We start from the raw sequence: 16202 nt of genomic DNA, 5'->3' as shown, positions 1-16202 counted from the left end.
GTTATTCCCTTTGTATGTATTCTTTTTTCATTTTTGATCTTATTTACAACGTGGAGTCTCGAAAATATGAGCTGATAGATTAGCGCTTGAATGCAACACAGTGTACTTCGTCCTCCGGTTGACACAGAAGGTCTTTGAGTCAGTGAGATTTGTTTTGTGAATAAACCCCAAGTAAACATATAACACCGGACACACCCGCGTCTACTAAAGGGAAATCAAGAGAACGTTATTTGTACTTTATTATTATATGTAATGGTTCCTGTTTGTCAATGCAACATGTCATCTGTCCACACAGTGTCGCTGTAAGGACAGTGAAACAGACCAACTGTATCGTCAACATCCGGCGACACGTCTCCCTAACACACTGCCTGTCTCATGCATCTTTGTTTATTTAAACAGATTCAGACTTCTCATTAAAGTCCAATGGTGCGTCTTTGACACTTTCTGACAACCTGCGAGTCAGCCAGGCAGTTTAAAGTGCAGTTAACCGGCAGCGTTTTGCCCCGAGCTTCAGATGGGGGAGGTGAGGAAGCTGCAGAAGAAGTTGAGACAGATTGGAAATCTGGAAATACAAATCAGTCTTTCCCCAGAAGAGAGATTCAAGGTACAAAAACTCCTCATCTGCCTGTGTGTGTGTGTGTGTGTGTGTGTGTGTGTGTGTGTGTGTGTGTGTGTGTGTGTGTGTGTGTGTGTGTGTGTGTGTGTGTGTGTGTGTGTGTGTGTGTGTGTGTGTGTGTGCGCGCGCGCGTGCGTGTGTGTGTGTCTTCTGTAAATCCTCAAAAGATTTCCCTCAAGTGCAACAACAGGTTATGACTCGAGGATTTTACTACAGCTCAGACACACATTCAGTCAAAATGTGAAATAAAAACATTATCCATCTTCACCAGCTGACACAGGTTGGAGAACATTCAGTTGAGTTGCGCTGCTGATACACACAACATTAAAGTATATCCGAAGTGGCATGTTGTAGCCCAGCTCACATGGTTGAATCAAGATGATGTTTTAATTTGGGATTTGTGAGGCTACGACGTTGTAAAGTAAGGTATCTTGAACTAGGAATAACACCATAAATAAGAAAAATATATGATTAACATGAATTTATGAAAGAGGTGGAATGAATAATTTGACAGCTTTAGCCCTAGGAAAGCTCTCCCGTTGAGCAGAGTGTATCAGAAAACATAAATATCAGAAACTTCAGGGGCCTCAGTCATTTTATAAATTATTGTCATGCCCTACAACTGTTTTTTCTTCTTTACTGCACTGCTGTTACATCTCCTAATTGGAAACAGGGAAATAAATGAGCACGCTACAGCTGAGGATCATTCCGTACCCATAATTAATTTCTGTGAAAAAGTTGCATTTCTTCTGTTTGAATTTATAGTGTGTTATCAAATGGGCCACAATTTATCAGAACATGTTAGTAAAAATGGAAAAAAAACACACACAAATAGATCCCCTAAAAAGTAGGATTACACTTAATTTAGAATAGAAATAAAGATCTCCTCGTAAATAAGAGACAGAAATTGTTTATGTATTTAGGCTTAACACAAAACTCGTACTGTCCTTATTTTTATTTTATGCTACTTCATGAAAGTACATTTTAGAGGTGAATCTTTTTACTTTTACGATCACTACATTTGTTACTTTTCAGACACAAGATGAGTTTATAAATAATGTTTTCACTGACAAAACTACCCAACAGTGTACACAATAGTACATATAATAAACTCAAACCAGAACACTCACAACATTGAAATGATGCAGACATTGTTTTACATTTAGAAACAATATGTATTCATATATGTCACCAGGGCTATTTAAATCCAGGACTTCTACTATCAAATGAGGATTTTTATCAAATAAATTTAAACTCTGTGCCCCCTATTTCTGTAAAACTAAAACTGGTGAAGTGCTCCTTTAACGCAGAAGACTGTCAAGTAGATCAAACTGACACGCCCGATTCACTCGTTCATGCATATTTCATAACTCAGAATCAGACAGGAGTACAGTTGCCAGTTGCAGTCTAATAAATCAAGACAGGCGGAGGATGTTGGTTGTGCATATAAACAACTAGTGGATTAGTGGCTTGGTTTACAACCAATCTCGTGCCTTCTTCCCTTTTAGATCTCCAGGAAGGCGGAGCTGCGTTCCAGATTGGCTGAGCTTCAGCTGCAGCTTTCTGGCCCGCAGCAAACTCTCGGGATTGTGGGAGACGGAAAAAAGGAGAAGATGAAAAGACAAGTGTAAGGAAGTGAGGGAGAGGTAGCAGCAAGAGGGGGCAGATGGAGAGAAACATAATTCTTCAAAAGCAACAACATTCACTTTGAAGCGTTTGATCTTTTTTTGCACTTCTATCTAAACACACTGGAGGTCAAATACTGCTCCGCTTTAATAAAATGGGAATTTTCTACTATGCATAATGTGTCATGTAAACATCATTCAGGGATGTCATTCTCCCAATTAAAGCCCCTCAGGGTTTTGTGCTGATCACCGCAATCAGCTTGTGTGGGTATTAACATCAAATTGAATCAAACACTCGTATTCTTTCGAGGACTAGGGGCTCATTAACAAGTACTGGTTTTGTTTTTGTGGGACTCGCAAATGCTCTACAGGTATCCCCGTCGCAAAAGTAAACCATGTGCCTATGCATCTTGATTATTCATTCAACCCTTACTATTCTGCTCTGGCACAGGGAGGATGCTCCCGAGGCCCTTCCATCACAAACGCCTCCAGCCTCCAAGATCCTGAAGGGAGAAGAGCAGTCCAAAGCTAAAGCAACGCCAGCTGCCAGGCAGACGGAAACAGGAAGAGAAGCAACGATAAGCGGGCAGCAGGACAGGAAGGAGCCGGCTAAGGTGTCGGATCACGACCGAGACGCGTCGGGAGGCTGCTCTGACTTTGACACGGAGCAGCAACTGCGACAGGAAGGTTGGATTCATTAAGATAATTATTATCGCAGGCAGTGAAAAGCACAATGCAGTGCCCCGACTTGTCATTTACATCTAAAATCAGATTAGACATGTGAGCCTTGAGGTGTCTTAATAAGCTCATGTGGCTGCCAGAATTAAAACCAAGAGGCTGCATTTGCTTCCCTGGAGGCAGGACCCACGTTTTGCATCCTAGGAGCTGAATTAGTCCGATGCTTCGCGGTGGCAGACTAATCCATATTGAAGAACTGTGTAGATTAACAAACTGGGACGCTGATGAGTCAACAGTGCTAATTGGACAAATCATTTCCTTGCAGAAGCTGAATTTGCATCCCTCAAATCGTCCTGGGAGAAGGCAAAGTTTCGCTTGAGGCTGTTGGAGGGTCACAATGACATAGTCACCTGTGTGGTTGCTGTTGACAACCTGGTGGTTTCTGGAAGGTAAAGCAGGAAAGAAGCCTCGATTTGCATAATGGATGTGCAAAGTGAATATTTTGCCTAATTTATCACTTGATGTGCTCCCGCTCTCTCTCCCCGCTGTCTGACATATTTGTTTTTCTTCTCCTGCCTCGATGCCACGGCACAAATCTCTGGCAATTTTTGTCGAACGGCTTTTCACTTTGCTTGTTTTCACCTTCTCTCACTCGCTCGATCTCCCTCCCTCCATACCTCCGTCCATCTCCCTCCTCCAAGCCGAGACACAACAGTGAAGGTGTGGCACGTTCCCACAGCAACGGAGCAGAAGAACCTGGGGGGTCACTCTGGTGGAGTCACCTGTCTGTCTGCGCCTCCACCTGAGTACTGCAAGAGGCTCGGTGAGGACACACACACACACACACACACACACACACACACACACACACACACACGACTACAGCTGAGTAACGCCTGTGTTCTGCAGTCTGGTAATTATAGGAGCAGTTCATCAGATCAACTCCAGTGAGAGATAACCTCAGTCGACACTTTGGAGAGTTCACTGTCTGTCTGAAGCAGGCAGCCTTCCATCACTTACACTCCAACGGCCTCTTCGGCTCTGCTCCCACACGCCCTCCCCACCTGCTTCCCTTTACTTAAAACACCAAGTTGAGAAGTGCACTGCCGAGATGATGCAGCTCAGTCGAACTAATAGTCACACTGTGTTCGAAGACTCATTATTGGTTGTTGTTTTTTTTAAATCAAGCCTCTTTCTTGCAATCTGTCCTCTTTTTGAACATCATCATTTATTTACAGCCTTCTCTCTGCTTAATCTTTTTGTCATCTTCTCTCTCTTTTTTCTGATCCCCATTCCTTCCTCCTCATCCTCCTTCTCCTCTTCCTCCTCCTCCTCCTCCTCCTCTTCTGTCTGTGTTTGCCCTCTTGCCAGCCCGGTCCCTGTCTTTGTCCGACAAGGAAAGGTTTATTTTAAGTGGCTCGGCAGACTGCTGTGTGAAGATCTGGGCCCTGAGCATTGGTATGCTTAACCACACAAACATAAAGACACACACACCAAACACACACGTGTGTGTGTTTATATATATATATATATATATATATATATATATATATATATATATATATATATATATATATATATATATATATATATATATATATATATATATATACACACACATATATACACACTGTATATATTGAGGTAGACTGAGCCTCGGGGCTCTGTCTGTGAAACGTGTCTGTGTCTGAGTGTGCCTCATAACCAATGAATGCCTGTGTGACTGGTGGTCTGTGTACTGTCAATGAAATTAGTATTTTCCTGTTACCTCCAGGGCAGTGTGTTAAGTCTCTCTACACGTTCAACGCTGTGACTGCACTCTGCTTTGCGGCGGAGGAAGACGGCTACATTATCACTGGATCAGGTGTGTTTTTGTGTGGAAATCAAAGAGATAGTGACACAGTGAACTGAATAATGGCAGTTCGACTAGTATTTGTATCTTAAAATCGACTTCTGTACCTGTCGGCATCATCTGCCGGCAGGGCTGAATGAGAGAGATGGGGGCACACAGATTAGGTCGTTGGGCTCAGGTGGGTTGACCGTGACCAACAATAATGACTGCCTGTCAGCACACGTTAACCTCACACTCTGTCACCCCTCAGACGGGGGGAAAGTTCAAGCCTGGAGCTGGCACACTTTCGAAAACTGCCAGTCAATCAACGCTCACCAGGAAGCAGTCACTTCCATCCAGGTGGGTGGGTCACTCGCCGACGTGCCACAATGTGCTGTCCACAGTAAGGCTGCTCACTCTGTTTTTATATTCAGCCTATTTTTAAAGACTGACACAAAAATTATACCAATGCTTCTTTTCCTGAAGAAGCTGTCGAAAGTGTTAAAACCTTTGTATTTTTTAATTTGTGAAAAAGCCCCTCCTCAGAAAATCAAACGGTTATATGTCTACACTCTTATCCTCACAGAAGCGTGCCTTGTTTATTGCTTTCAAATGGAAATCAAAGATATTTGTTGAGATGTAAGCCGTGGAGCTCAGCCAATTTTAGAAAGCATACTGTACATATTTTGAGCAAAAAGCCTTTCTTTTATTAATATTGAAATACAGAGCTGCATATGCACATTCCTTTTCTTAAATTTGTAATCATCAAAATATGCCTAAAGCATTAAAGCATCGCACATCATTGTCATCCTCTTTGTTGTTTATCATGCAAAGCGCACAATCCCTTCATAACCAACAAGGACTTGTACATTTTGAAACTGTTCACACACTTTTCCATTTTCACAAACATACATACATTCGCGCTCCCTTTTTTCTGTGTATCTCTCTCTCTCTCACACGATAGAGACACACACACACACACACACACACACACACACAGGGTAAAGACACGGATCACCATGACAACCGTGTGCCCTCTACAGACTCAGGGTCCACTGGTGTTCAGCGGCACGGCCGATGGAGGAGTATCAGTGTGGGAGAACCGGTGTTCGGATCGAGACCCCTTGAGGCTGCTGCACCACTGGGGCGGAGAGGTGACGGGCTGCGGAGGGGGGTCGGCCGGGCGGCTGACACTCAGCCCACGGGGAGACAGAGCGTTCCTGGCTCATGGTCAAGCCTGGCTTAAGATCCTGCACTGGAGGACCGGTGAGCTCTGGAATGGGCAGACTGTGTGTGTGTGTGTGTGTGTGTGTCAGGATGACTGAAAGAGGAAGGTAGATGAAGGACATTTGCATAATCCTTCCACCTAACATCTGTCCAATTATCACAGGAACCAGTTCCAGGCTGACCAATCACAACAGCATCACGGGGATAACAGATTGTGTTCACCAAACAGGAGGCCTCCTAATTGGCTCCTGCTATGATCTGGCGAATGGAGAGAGCTCTCTTAACTGTGAGTCGCAGAGTAAACCGCGTGCGACCAAAAGTAACCTGCTCCACTAAGAGAGCGTGAGAGAGCACATGAAGGATTTAAGAGAAAATCGAAAGCACTTTGTTTTCCTCTGTTGACCCCCATTTCCTTCACCTCGCACTCCTCCCTCTAGTGTTCTCTCTGCCTCAGTGTCGGTACCTCGCCTCTCTGACCTGGCCCGATGCTCCCAGAATCCTCTGCTTCGCGGCGTGGACAACTGGGAGCGGAGACCACCGGTGGGTCACAGGAGGTCGCGACCTCATCGTATGGGAGCAACTCCCAAGTTCTGGGAAGCAGAGGTGGGCACAGTTCACGTCAACACCACTCGGTTAAAACAATTTTAATCTAAACTGCCCAATTATATTTTGTATTTGCATATTTATTCCAAGGTCAACTGCTCTGCTAATTCTAAAACTGTACTGGGATTTATGAGGTGCTAATGAATGTAACAGATTTTGACACACCTCTATTGGTATTAGGTGTTTAATTATTGTGGGTGTGACTGTTTTAGGGGCGATGTCACAGCGAAGAGAGACAGTCGGTTGGAGTCGTGTTTGCTGGAGTCAGAGGGGGACACAGAGGATGACGAGGAGACTGACGGTACAAACACACACATCACAATTTCACACGTCCTCGTGTCTTCATTCACGGACTGGCACGCCTAATGAGTAACCACGAAATTGCAGATTTCACTTTCGTGTTCATTTTTAGATGATGCGCGTCGTGGCGAATCCTCATGACCTCCTTGTCAAATTTAGATTACGAGGATGACGACGACGACGACGAAGCAAAAAACCGCCGGTCTGACTGTGCAAAGGATGCCGAGTCCGGCTCGTGGTTTCGCTGCGTTCTCCAGTGAGTGCCGGTTTCTCCTGCTGAGGACACGGCGGCCTGCAGCCATGAAGAGGAAATGAGAGGGAGGGATCATGGTGACAGCGAAGGAGGGTGCAGGGGAGTGAAGTGTGACAGACCGAGTGTCGTTGTTGGAGGGGAGCGTATGGCTGCAGATTGTGAGTGTGTTAGTGTGAGTGATAGGCAGATTGTTTTCTATGTAAATATTATTTTCACACACAATAAAGCTGTCGCCTCGTGACTTTCACCTCCAAATGTGCCTCACTTGTCTCTTTTTTGTTCATTTAAATCTGACCCTGCGTCCTCTTCAAACACCAGTCCATCGCCCCGCTCTGCCAGCGCCACCTGTGTAAATGAATGTGATTCAAATTCTATTCTGCCTTTTATTCCCCCCGTTCCTTCCTCCTCTTCCTCTTCCTCCTCCTCCTTCTCCTCCGCTTTGCTGTCTGTATTTCTGTCTCTTGCTCTCTGGGGTGTCCTTGCCTGTTTTTGTAAACCTAATTGAAGAGTTTTCTTTAACCTCCTGCCTCTAAAATGAACTTACCAGTGTCATCCTCAGTATCATTTCTGTTTGCCTCGTCAAATTAATTTATTTTCTTCTGTGTCCATTTAATTGAACCAGTTTTTTTTTTTAAAACACATAATTAGCATTTAAATCTCTTTCCTACAGTCTCTTGCCCTCCCTACATCGCTCTCTCTCTCTCTCCCCTCTCTTACTCTAGCAGACTCTGCATGTCTCAGTCGCTAAGGCAACCGATGCTTTTTTTCCTCACTTGCTCTCTGTATCTCCCCTTTTCTCTCGGTCTCGCTCTCTCATTCCCTCTCTTCACTGCCAGAGGTAGGCATGATAACTGATATGTGTCGGAGTGCATGTGTGTTTGTGTCCGTCTCCGGTGTGCTCGTGTGTCTCCAAGTGGCATTTCTGTGGCGTTTAGGCAACAGTTCTGAAGAGGAAGTTGCCTTTCTCCACGCAAAGTGCCACATAGAGTATTGGCTCCGTGCATGATGCTTCTAACGATGATTAATGTACTGGGCTCAGGTGTGTGCACTGTAAATGTGTGTGAGAGAACAGAACGAACAATGTGTATGTACTTCTGGGTGTTTTTAAATGCAGATGTGGATTCTGTTCAAACATGTGGCGCATAATTGAGCGTAAAATTTAAAAGCCCAGGAGAGTCTGTTTGCTTCTCTTTGTTTTTTTTTGTTGTAAAAATGACAGAGTTGGCTCTCAGCCAATACTCCGGCTGGTGTCTACATGTTTTTTATCCGGTGACATAAAAGAAGAAGAAAAGCTGGACCCTCCTCTTTCTCTCCCTCGCTCTCTCCCTCTCTTGCCCCTCTGTCCTATCTTACAGAGAGAGATGATCGGAGGAGCAGAGTCTCAGTGAACAGAGCGAAGCGATGGAGAGATGGTAAGATGGATATTAACTGAGGTGAAGGAGGGATGTATGGGGGTGCTGATGCATAAAATGTCACTCTGAGTGATGACTGGCATAAGAATCAATTTCTGAGCTGATGAGGTTGTGTGGGACGCCTGTGGACAATACATTTCCTCAGATAACTTCTCTGTCCACCACCTCTCATTCTTTCTCCACTTTTCTTCCAGCTCCATCTCTCTTGTCGCACGACTGACTGCCCTCCGCTTCCTCGTCTCCATCCTCCTGGTTGCTCTGGTGACACAGCCCTCCACCTGTAATCGTGACAATAGTGAGGGCGAGGAGCAGGCGGACGCCCTGTCGGCCCAGCTGTCCGTCACATCCCAGGTCACTCCCACGCCTCTGTGGGCGGTGGTCTGGGGTCCCACGCAGCCTCTGGAGGATGAGACCTATCACTTCCTTTCCAGCCAGGAAACTGACCCCCTGCACCAGCATGGGCATCAGCCGGAGGCCAGCACCACCAAGTCCAACTGGCCAGCGAGCATGCAGCCCCGAGGGGAGGCACCGCTGGAGTCCAAGGACCTGGAGGGAGTGGAGGACGGAGGGACGAAGGCGGAGGAGACGGAGCCTGAGGAAGGTGGGCATCAGGAGATGCACATGAAGGATTTCTAAATAAAGATAGCCATGAGCCAAAGCCCACGTGAACACACACATGCCCGCAAGTCCTCCAGGGAATTAGCTGTCACCAGTGTGAAGGCTGTTGTGCGCTGCTGGCTGAGTCTGTGGCGGGGAATGCCTAATAAAGTTCTCATCACTCACGGGAGGAATTGGCCGCTGTCAAAATGCAAGATACAAGACGTCATTGGATTTGCGATAGAGTTGGAGGACGGCGTCTCGCACGTTCAATATGATGTTCCAGCTGGCTTTATTGATCTCTTCTTTTTGTTCTGGATACAATTATGCGTGGTCATCTGAGATTATGAGTATATGTGTGTGTGTGTTACAGTGGACCCTCAGTTCTACGTCACCCTGACCATCTCCTCGCTGCTCATCCTTACGGCAGTCGTCATTGCAGCCAAACTCTGGTAGGAATCTCCAAAATACTGTGTGCCTGCGTGCGTGTGGCCATATAAATATGAAGTGGGCATTGCTGAATAGGAGTGAATGTTTTGCAATCTTTCCCTGTATGAGACACACAGCAGCAGAGCAGCACTGGTTCTCCTGATTTTTTTTTCATGGAAAAGTGGTGTGTTGTTGGTTAGAAAATGTATTATTTTAATGCCACACACAGCGATGTGCAGTTCAGTGTGAGCTTCAACACAGGATGCCTCCCTTAACATTACGGCATTTTGTATTTCTAAATTGGGTAGTTTAAGACAGAGTTTGAGTTTGAATTCGATGCTGTGTCTGAAAGTATTTGTCGACCTTCTTGATTACATTTGCTCTGAGAAAGTAGTTTTTTTTTAAATTTAGGAATAGCGTAGTAATACAGAGATGTGTTAAGATCGATTGTAGATTCATTAAGAACAGAGGTTTCTCCCTAAAGGGTCATGAGATGATTTACAAAAGGGGAAAGCACAGGAAGCATTTTTCTGTGACACAAAATTGGGATTTTTTGTTTATAATTTCGTCAAATTTGATGCTTTTTATCTTCTTAATGGCGTGATAATTGTACTTCTTTAGTATTAAACGATCTTGGGGAGACTAATCTTTCGTTCTCTTGGTTATAATCCGTAGACATATCCAAACACTGAATAGGAGACGGAGGTAGAAATAGCTTAGTATTGAGTGGTGAAATGTTTTGTGAACAGCTGATTTGTAGATTAGTCGAGGCTGTGCATTACTGTTGAGAGATTGAAGTATCGTGTGTTTTGAAAACTGGAGCTTAAAGACAATTTGTTTGTTTATTTTGTTCTGTAAAATTGGAGACTTACCCCTTTCTGCCCACTGATGGGTCAAGAACATTGATGAATTGTGCCAGATGTGTAGGGATTTAGTGAAGATAAGACATTGAGAGTTGCAGATGTGTTTGCATGTGCATGTTTGATGGTCGGTCATGTCTAACCCAAAACCCACGATTACATAATGTGTCTACGTATTCCTCCCTAAACTGAGATCCGTATAGTAGCTTACTAACGACTTTAATAACAACACTTGTGTTCCCGAAAGTCGCAGTTGGCACAGATGTGTCATTTGGTTCCATTAGAGTTGCAATGATTAAACATTTACTATAACTATTAGGATGGAACTGGAAACAAAAACAGATCTGTTGCCTTACAGGCTTGAACAGTAACATGGCGTCACCCGCCATTAAGCCTCTCGCAGCATTGAAACACAAGGTGTGTGTGTGTGGGGGGGAGGATCGGGGGGGTCTGTGTACTTTACGTTGTCAGTTCTCGTAGGAAGTGCTTGTGGCACACATGGCCATTAACTATAAAGAGGGAGTCATCTATGTGATGCAGTGGAGCACTTCCACGCTTTGCTGATCAAACCAATAACACCAGTTTATTTGTCCACTGGGACTTCTCTCTCCATCTCTTCAGACATCTCACACTCTTTCTTTTGTCAATCCTTTCTCACCCTTTTATACTTTCACTCTGCTCCTTACTGTAATTCTGGTGTCTGCTCATTTTACCTACACATCTATTGTATCCTTTTCATTTTATTGCAGGGATCTGTGACATTTGTTCTCCTTCACATTTATGTTTTCGTGCTTTCTCTTAAAAAGGTAAAGTTTGCATTTTATCAGCAGTAGAGATGTCTGACTTCTCACTATGATCAAAATATATCTCAATATAGCGACAATTTAATACATTTGAAAAACTCAACCGCAACGTCTCTCCCCGGGATTCGTGACGCAGTCACTCAAGATAATCCACTGCTCTTCTTGTGAGCTGTTTCAAGTAAGACTATTGTATTCACAATGTCAACTGATAAATAAGTAAGCGGAATGAATTGTGCCTTTAAAATCTGTTTTGCTCCCACACTCCTCCATTATCTCCACTCGCTCTCTTTCTAACCCTCACTCCCTCCTCCCACTTGGGCCTTTTTCCCATCATCCCTCAGGGTTTTTTTTTTTCTGTCTCTGAATACCTGTGTTTCCCTTCTTTCTTCATGTTCTTTACTTACTTCCAGTTATCACCATTGCCTTGCTCTAATGCTGCCGGTCTTTGCACAGCTGGTACTCCTCTTATCTCCGTCACCAGTCTCCTATCTCTTCCAGCACCGCCAGTCCTACTGCTGATCCACAGATAATCCTCCAGCTTGCTGTGAGCTGATACACGATAAACCCCCTTTTCTCTCTGTTCCCGAGACTTGCCTTCGCTGTTGTTTCGATAACTTACTCAAGCGGCCCCCGCCATGGGGGAAAACCTCACATAGCTGGTGGATCCAAAGTGGCCCTACAAACGTGAGAATTGCCGAGATTCAAGGCTGGAGACATGGCAGCAGCCCCTCTCTATAGACTGGCTCGTGCTTCAGTGTCATAAATGTGTAAATAACGCCATGTGTTAGATGGAGAGAGTGCTGCGACATGATCGGGATAGGGGGTACAGATGGACTGAAATGATAGCCTATAGTGGAAATTGGCCAGCATCCAGTTCATTATGATTATAGAAGAGCGGCATATGTGCTCAGTGATTTTCCTAGCCCTAAAATCGTGAGTGTGGCTAATGTTATCAAGCGTGACAATGTTTATGTGTGTGTGTGTGTGTGTGTGTGTGTGTGTGTGTGTGTGTGTGTGTGTGTGTGTGTGTGTGTGTGTGTGTGTGCAGAGAGAGGAGTCAGCCAGAACAGGTGTTACTGAGGGAACATGAGGGTGCAGGATGGCTTTTATGGCTACAAGAACAGCTTTTGTGTGCGCCTAAGTATTCTTAAGAGCGTGAACTTGTGGCTCTCCGTCTTCACCTTCCTCACTGAAATAATGACGCGTCACCCTTCTGTCCATTCCTTAACCTTGTTGCATCCTCCCTCACCCCTCCTGACACCCTCCCTCCTCCCTGTCTCGGTCACCCCTCCCCACCTCCCTCAGCTGACAGCGTTTTAATGAGTCCGATGAGTGCACTAATTCTCTCACACAGTGGCAGAGTAATGTGTTCGCTGATGCTAAATGGCTCGCCTGTTCTTGATGGTCTCTGACGCTGTTTCTCTGTCTCTCCCCCTCTGTCTTTTCTCCTTATTCTGCTGTTTTTATCTGTGCTTCTGTCTGTCTCCCTTAATTCCACGCTTCTCCATCATTTCCTGCTCCCTGTCTCTCCCTCTCTAACCTTCTTTTACTGTAATCTGTCTCTCTAAACCTCCAACTTCCTTTGAGTCATTTCATCTTGGCTTCTGTTCCTGTCCTTCTTTTTGCTCTCTCTTTTTTTTCTTTCCAACATTGTCTTTTCCCATCGCTCTGTCTAATTTTTCACCAACTCCCCTTTCCCCATCCATCCCTATTCCATGAGTCCCCTCCAATTTATTGCCTCCCTCCGTCCTCTCTCCCCATCTTCCCCATCTGTGTCATCTTTCTCTCCCAGTTATGATCACAGCTGTTCCCAGCATCCAGCCCCTCTTTCTCGTGGCGTGGCCCCCCCACTCTCGCTCGCGCTCCCTCGCTCCCTCGCTTCGGAGGACAGCCGGCAGACGTTGCACAGCACCTCCTCCTCCTTCACCGACAGGGAGAGGTAATGAGTCGCCTCACCAGCCCTGCGCAGTCTTAAATGTGTGTGTGTCTAAGGCTAAGAGTCTGATGTGCATGTTTGAGTTTCTCTACATCAAAAGTTTGCTTCTATGTGTATGTGTGTGGGAAGCAGCGTTATTACTTCCGTTGTGTTATAAGAATGTACGTGGAGTATAAATGGGCGGTAGTGGTACTCTCTGAGGAGTATTCAGGCCTGGAGTGTTGGTACTGCTGTAAGATGTATCAGTGTATTAAACTCCCTCTACGGATGAGTCATACTGGGCCCCAGTCCCCAACCATGATGCTTTTTATTTGAGGGTATTCAAAGTTAATCTCAATCAGGATAATTATAGTGCTGTACTCCAGTGCTCCCGCTCGCTTCCTCCCCCCCCCCTCCACCCATCAGCTTTTCCTCCACCGTCCTCCTCTTCCGTCTTTTCTCCTCACCACCCTCTCAGTCCCCTGCGATGCAGCTTTCCGTTTGGGTGTACACCAATTTTCCAGCTTCAGGCCTCCCTGCTCCTCTCCTCCGCTCCCTCTGCTCCCATCCTCAAAGTTCCCAAAAGCTTCCCACAACCTCCTTTTTGTCTCTTTTGTTTTCGCTCACTCTTCTTCTCTGTGTCTCTTGCCATGTCAGGATCCCAGTTGTGAACCTCTGAGGTGACTGTTTTTCCATATGGTAAACATTTCCTCCGGGCCTGAAGAGGAACATCAACACGACCAGGGGGTGTGCCCGCGGCACCGTTTATTTTCTCTAAAACTGTGAATTGAATCAAGGGGTCCCAGGTATCCAGCCATCACAAAACACCTGGGCTTCCCTGAGGTCAAACAACCCAAACACATCTCCCTGCCTCCCATCGCCCTCCTCCTTTCCTTCCTTCCTTCCTTCCTCGGTGCTTGGTATAAATGTCTTTCATGTAGCTCATGCGTCGCTGTAACCTGCTCTCTGTTTTCCACCCCCTGTATGGCCCCGAGCTCATTCAAACCAACCAACTGCTCTGCGCATCGACCCGCCATGACTACTTCACAAACAAGCAGTTTACCAGACATGCAACATCCCATGTCATCTGTAATGCATTACCTGTGCCTCCACAACTGTTTCCAGTGATATGGCTGCACATGTGAAGATGATCAGTATTCATTCTAATCCAGCGGACTGTTCTTTCAAGAAATTACACTCAAATTCAGTTCAGCAGGCTTGTATCTGGTTCACAAATGGTTAAAAAGCCATTCTCAGCATCTCCAAACACTGAACGGGGTATTTCACAAAGCTGTTTGGCACGGCTGTAGCCAACAGGCAATGTGTTTAACATGTCACGCTCCAAAAACTGCTGTTTATTCCCCGCTTTGGGCGCCTGGAATGCAAATAGTGTGTTTTTTTCCTCTGCAATGTGTAGAGGAGTCTGTTTTGTTTTAGTTTTTCCTCATGATTTGTTTTCTTAATTATCTGGCTGACGTTCACCTCTTTGTCGAGCCTTTGTGAGCACCCTCTGTTCCTGCTGGACTGTGTTAGAGGTGTATAAAGCATATAGTACTTCCAGAGGCGGAGACAAAATATTCAGAGCGGGAATGGATAGAGGCATTAGTGTTGAAAATCAATGACTCCCAAAAGGTTTTGGATTGTGCACAACAAAGACAGATTTATGTTGTCATGGAAATGAGCATCTGTGAACTGCACGCGTGATCAAAGGACTGATGTTACCATGAAAAGGATTTTTTTTTTTCCACTCGACAGCCAAGTATCTTAATCTGGAAGACAAAACCACCATAATGTCTCTTCATAGCACTTCTCAAGTCACTGTATATCAACTGTTTTGGGTGCACCAAAGGAAAGCAGTAGCTCAAGAAGCATCATCTCTGTCTCCCCCAATGAATCTGCATGTACACAGTGAAAAAAACCTGTGAGAGTAGCTTCACATCTGTTATTCATAAATGTATATTTCATCTATCAGTGAGTGATGTCTTATCGAACCTTTCAAAGCCAAATGTCAGTTTGTTTGCCAACTTTTCTAAGCAGCTTTGACACATGAACCCCCCACTTACACATATTTCCACTACAGACAGTGCCGGTAGCATCATGTGTGGCTCATGCTATCCTCCAGATATCTGGTCTTGTGATTTTTAGTAGCATTCCTGTAGAAATGTGGTCTTTCTGTACCATGGAAGTTCAATAAAGACTCAACACTGGCGTTTTAGCTCTGCGTCTATCTGTTTATTTCTATGCGTGATGAATGAAGTCGCCTGGGAGCTGTGCGTTCTGCGGTGCTTTATGGAGAAGGATAAAGCTTACAATGTGCTTTTTAATAGCTACTGCTGTATCCTAATCTTTTTCTCCCTGAAGTGAACATTTAGTCCACATGCTTGCATTGATTTTAAAAGCATGGGCTTGGAATCAGAAAGTACTGTATGTGCCAATCATGTTTTTACCAGTGAGGAGCAGCTGAAAAGGGGGAGAAGAACAAGGCGACTGCTTGCGTCTGAAGCGTTTCCTTATCTCCTCACCTCTTATGGATTCCTCTCGCTTCAGAAAGATTAACAGCATGCCAAGCAAGAATTCCCTCTGTGTACAGTTTTTCAGACAAATGTCAATAAATGTATTGCAGGCTCCAGAGGAGAAGTGCCACTTGTGTCCATTGAGATTATCCCCTCCAGTCTGCTGCACAGCTACTGTTTCCATCTCCTCTGGGCATTTGATCTGATCAATCAAACTAATTGATTGCCTTTGTTCCACTCAGAAATTTTAATGACCGTCTAGTTATGATACGCATACCAGCAGACGCTGCAGAACTCTGTGAACCGTAGCGGACAAACAACAAACACTAATGCAGAAGTTAGATGTGAACTCACGTATGCAGAGTCATCGCTCACATTCTTTAAAACAAACACAGGACTCACCTGCTGCTTTCTCTCAACATTACACATGGGCCAGCTCACCCTCTGTCACTAACAAACACTTGAGAGGTGAACAGCTGTTAGAAATCACAGCTTCAATCTGGTGAAAAAAACCCACTGTGAACCAATGAAACTCAATCA

The 16202-nt window shown here is 45.1% G+C and overlaps 2 protein-coding genes across 3 annotated transcripts; both read left to right on the top strand.

The window, feature by feature from the left end:
- The first annotated feature begins 362 nt into the window (after window positions 1–362).
- si:ch211-154o6.3 (uncharacterized protein LOC563854 homolog) lies at window positions 363–7357 on the top strand. Its single transcript, XM_068570217.1, has 13 exons — window positions 363–604; window positions 2125–2243; window positions 2693–2928; window positions 3245–3368; window positions 3621–3742; window positions 4291–4377; window positions 4694–4783; window positions 5022–5110; window positions 5794–6016; window positions 6141–6263; window positions 6415–6580; window positions 6793–6881; window positions 7040–7357. Exons 1-13 carry the CDS (start codon window positions 515–517, stop codon window positions 7138–7140), a joined length of 1659 nt encoding a protein of 552 aa, XP_068426318.1. The 5' UTR covers window positions 363–514; the 3' UTR covers window positions 7141–7357.
- Window positions 7358–7883: 526 nt separating this feature from the next.
- On the top strand, window positions 7884–15353 carry pianp (PILR alpha associated neural protein). 2 transcript variants are annotated; one of them, XM_068568927.1, is made up of 6 exons: window positions 7884–7971; window positions 8489–8545; window positions 8740–9146; window positions 9516–9594; window positions 13027–13173; window positions 13807–15353. In XM_068568927.1, exons 2-6 carry the CDS (start codon window positions 8535–8537, stop codon window positions 13826–13828), a joined length of 666 nt encoding a protein of 221 aa, XP_068425028.1. In that variant the 5' UTR covers window positions 7884–7971; window positions 8489–8534; the 3' UTR covers window positions 13829–15353. The 2 variants fall into 2 exon arrangements, with proteins under 2 accessions (XP_068425028.1, XP_068425029.1); XM_068568928.1 differs by lacking the exon at window positions 7884–7971 and adding an exon at window positions 8085–8172.
- The last annotated feature ends 849 nt before the right edge of the window (window positions 15354–16202 follow it).

The sequence above is a fragment of the Clinocottus analis genome, unplaced genomic scaffold, assembly GCF_023055335.1.
Source record: "Clinocottus analis isolate CAN_PGR_092001 unplaced genomic scaffold, fCliAna1.0.p SCAF_9, whole genome shotgun sequence".
Taxonomy (NCBI): domain Eukaryota; kingdom Metazoa; phylum Chordata; class Actinopteri; order Perciformes; family Cottidae; genus Clinocottus; species Clinocottus analis.
Note: the sequence above shows the minus strand (reverse complement) of the source record. Positions and strands in the feature narration are given on the sequence as shown.

Excerpts from the sequence above, each read along its gene's own strand:
- si:ch211-154o6.3 (XM_068570217.1), top strand. The coding sequence starts at position 515 with ATGGGGGAGGTGAGGAAGCTGCAGAAGAAGTTGAGACAGATTGGAAAT. Across the intron at positions 4,784-5,021 it reads CTACATTATCACTGGATCAG|ACGGGGGGAAAGTTCAAGCC; the intron begins GTGTGTTTTTGT and ends GTCACCCCTCAG. Across the intron at positions 5,111-5,793 it reads AAGCAGTCACTTCCATCCAG|ACTCAGGGTCCACTGGTGTT; the intron begins GTGGGTGGGTCA and ends TGCCCTCTACAG.
- pianp (XM_068568927.1), top strand. Across the intron at positions 9,147-9,515 it reads GGAGACGGAGCCTGAGGAAG|TGGACCCTCAGTTCTACGTC; the intron begins GTGGGCATCAGG and ends TGTGTGTTACAG. Across the intron at positions 9,595-13,026 it reads GTCATTGCAGCCAAACTCTG|TTATGATCACAGCTGTTCCC; the intron begins GTAGGAATCTCC and ends TTTCTCTCCCAG.